At 39.2% G+C, this 1726-nt stretch overlaps 1 protein-coding gene across 1 annotated transcript; it reads left to right on the top strand.

The window, feature by feature from the left end:
• The first annotated feature begins 289 nt into the window (after positions 1 to 289).
• Positions 290 to 911, top strand: LOC149551373 (uncharacterized). Its single transcript, XM_089789677.1, has one exon. It carries the CDS (start codon positions 322 to 324, stop codon positions 796 to 798), a length of 477 nt encoding a protein of 158 aa, XP_089645803.1. The 5' UTR covers positions 290 to 321; the 3' UTR covers positions 799 to 911.
• The last annotated feature ends 815 nt before the right edge of the window (positions 912 to 1726 follow it).

Below are 1726 nucleotides of genomic sequence, written 5' to 3'. Positions count from 1 at the left end.
AAAACTAGGAACAAGCGTAATAGTAGTCAAACTGTAAAAATAGCCTTCCCGCCCGAAGATTGAGAAACAGCCTGCAAAATAATGATAATTAAATTGGATACAGAGAACTGGGATGGTAGAGCATATAGAAAACAAATAATATTCACCGTATGACGTAAAGGCTGACATAACCAATATGACTCTCCCACATCAAGTAATTGGTGCGGGTATTTTTAAATTCTTCTCAACCCCAGTTGTATCGTTATATATATGCGTCCCCAATTCTAAAATGTCACACAAATCACATTTCTTCGATTCAGCTGTGTTTCTCACCCCAAAAAAATGGCGAATCCCAAATGGCAGGGCAGTGTAGAAGTAAAAATCATGGCCCCGCTGGAGGTCGTATGGAAGATAGCAAGCAACTTTTACGAGATGCACAAGTGGTTTCCGGGCATGAAATCGTCTGAAAGAGTTGAAGGACTGCCTGAAAAGGGCGTGGGCTCTGTGAGGCGCTGTATAACATCCATGCCATCCGATCAGGGGAGCAGCGATGTTTTCTTCGTGGAAGAGCTGATTGCTCAGGATGATACAAAACATTCTTGTGTCGTTCGCATGACAGATACGTACTTGCCGGGCTTTGTTGGATACAAGGGTTCCTTTGAATTGTGTGAAACAGGGGAGGACGACAACTGTTTGTTTAAATGGTCATTCGAGATGAAGCCCATTGAAGGGCGTTTGAAAGAGGAAATCGAGGGCCTTAGGAGGTCTATTCTCATCGGCATGGTCAACAATCTCCAACACCTTGCTTCTTCACCGTAACGCCTTCAATCTTTCCACTTTTGGGATCTGAGTGTTGTCGATCTTTCAGTTTTTTCAATGGAGTACCAGTCTTACAAATAAAATTCTTCATTTGGGTTGAAGATTTTCTTCAATTTATTGTTTACGATGTTAGAATTTTGCTATAAGTTTCTTAAAAACTATTCAATTAATCGATCTCTCTTTAAGTTTCTTCAAGAACTATTTAGTTTCACTAACCGACCAAGCAGTATTGGCGTTAGTTACGAATATGTATCCATATTTTGTTGAATTTGAATTAATGATCTCCTCTTTCAAAATATGAGTACTCAATTATTGGAACTCTGTTTGCAAAACTTTTACCCATCTAAAACCTTTACCCATCTCTTATCAATTCATTTGCTTAAGGGATGTAGTGCCTGCCCCTAGTTTACATTTTTCGAGCTACATTTATGATATGATTGCCAAACTCTTTTAGGCCAATTTATGTTTGATGAGTAGTATTATTATTTTAGAGATTATCAGAGGATGTTTACACTCAGTTTATTATATGATGAGATTACTTGGTACTCTATATTTCGTGCATGTATGATGATTATTCAATGGTTTTAGTTATCGATGATGATTAGTTAGATGGCTTATTATTTCATGTGCCTCTTATGGATACTTACCCCATACTGCATGTGTATGGTGTGCGTGCTGTTTTATTTATGTATGGTGTTTCTGATATGGTTAAGGAAGGGAGTCGTAGTCACCTGCTAGTCGGGATCTACACGATGCACCACTTCCTGCCATTGCCTGTTTAGCTTAGAATATTGTGTTTGTACATGCGTGGATTTTATGCAGGTTGCAGGTACCGGGTATCGACTTCCCTGAATTGTCAGGATGAGCGTACCCTATCACACTGTCTCAATGGTAAGAGAGGGGAGATAAACTCTTAAGTCCAAATCCT

The sequence above is a fragment of the Cupressus sempervirens genome, chromosome 6 (assembly GCF_028749045.1).
Source record: "Cupressus sempervirens isolate cs-2001-9-10 chromosome 6, ASM2874904v1, whole genome shotgun sequence".
Lineage (NCBI taxonomy): Eukaryota > Viridiplantae > Streptophyta > Pinopsida > Cupressales > Cupressaceae > Cupressus > Cupressus sempervirens.
Note: the sequence above shows the minus strand (reverse complement) of the source record. Positions and strands in the feature narration are given on the sequence as shown.

Excerpts from the sequence above, each read along its gene's own strand:
- LOC149551373 (XM_089789677.1), top strand. The coding sequence starts at position 322 with ATGGCGAATCCCAAATGGCAGGGCAGTGTAGAAGTAAAAATCATGGCC.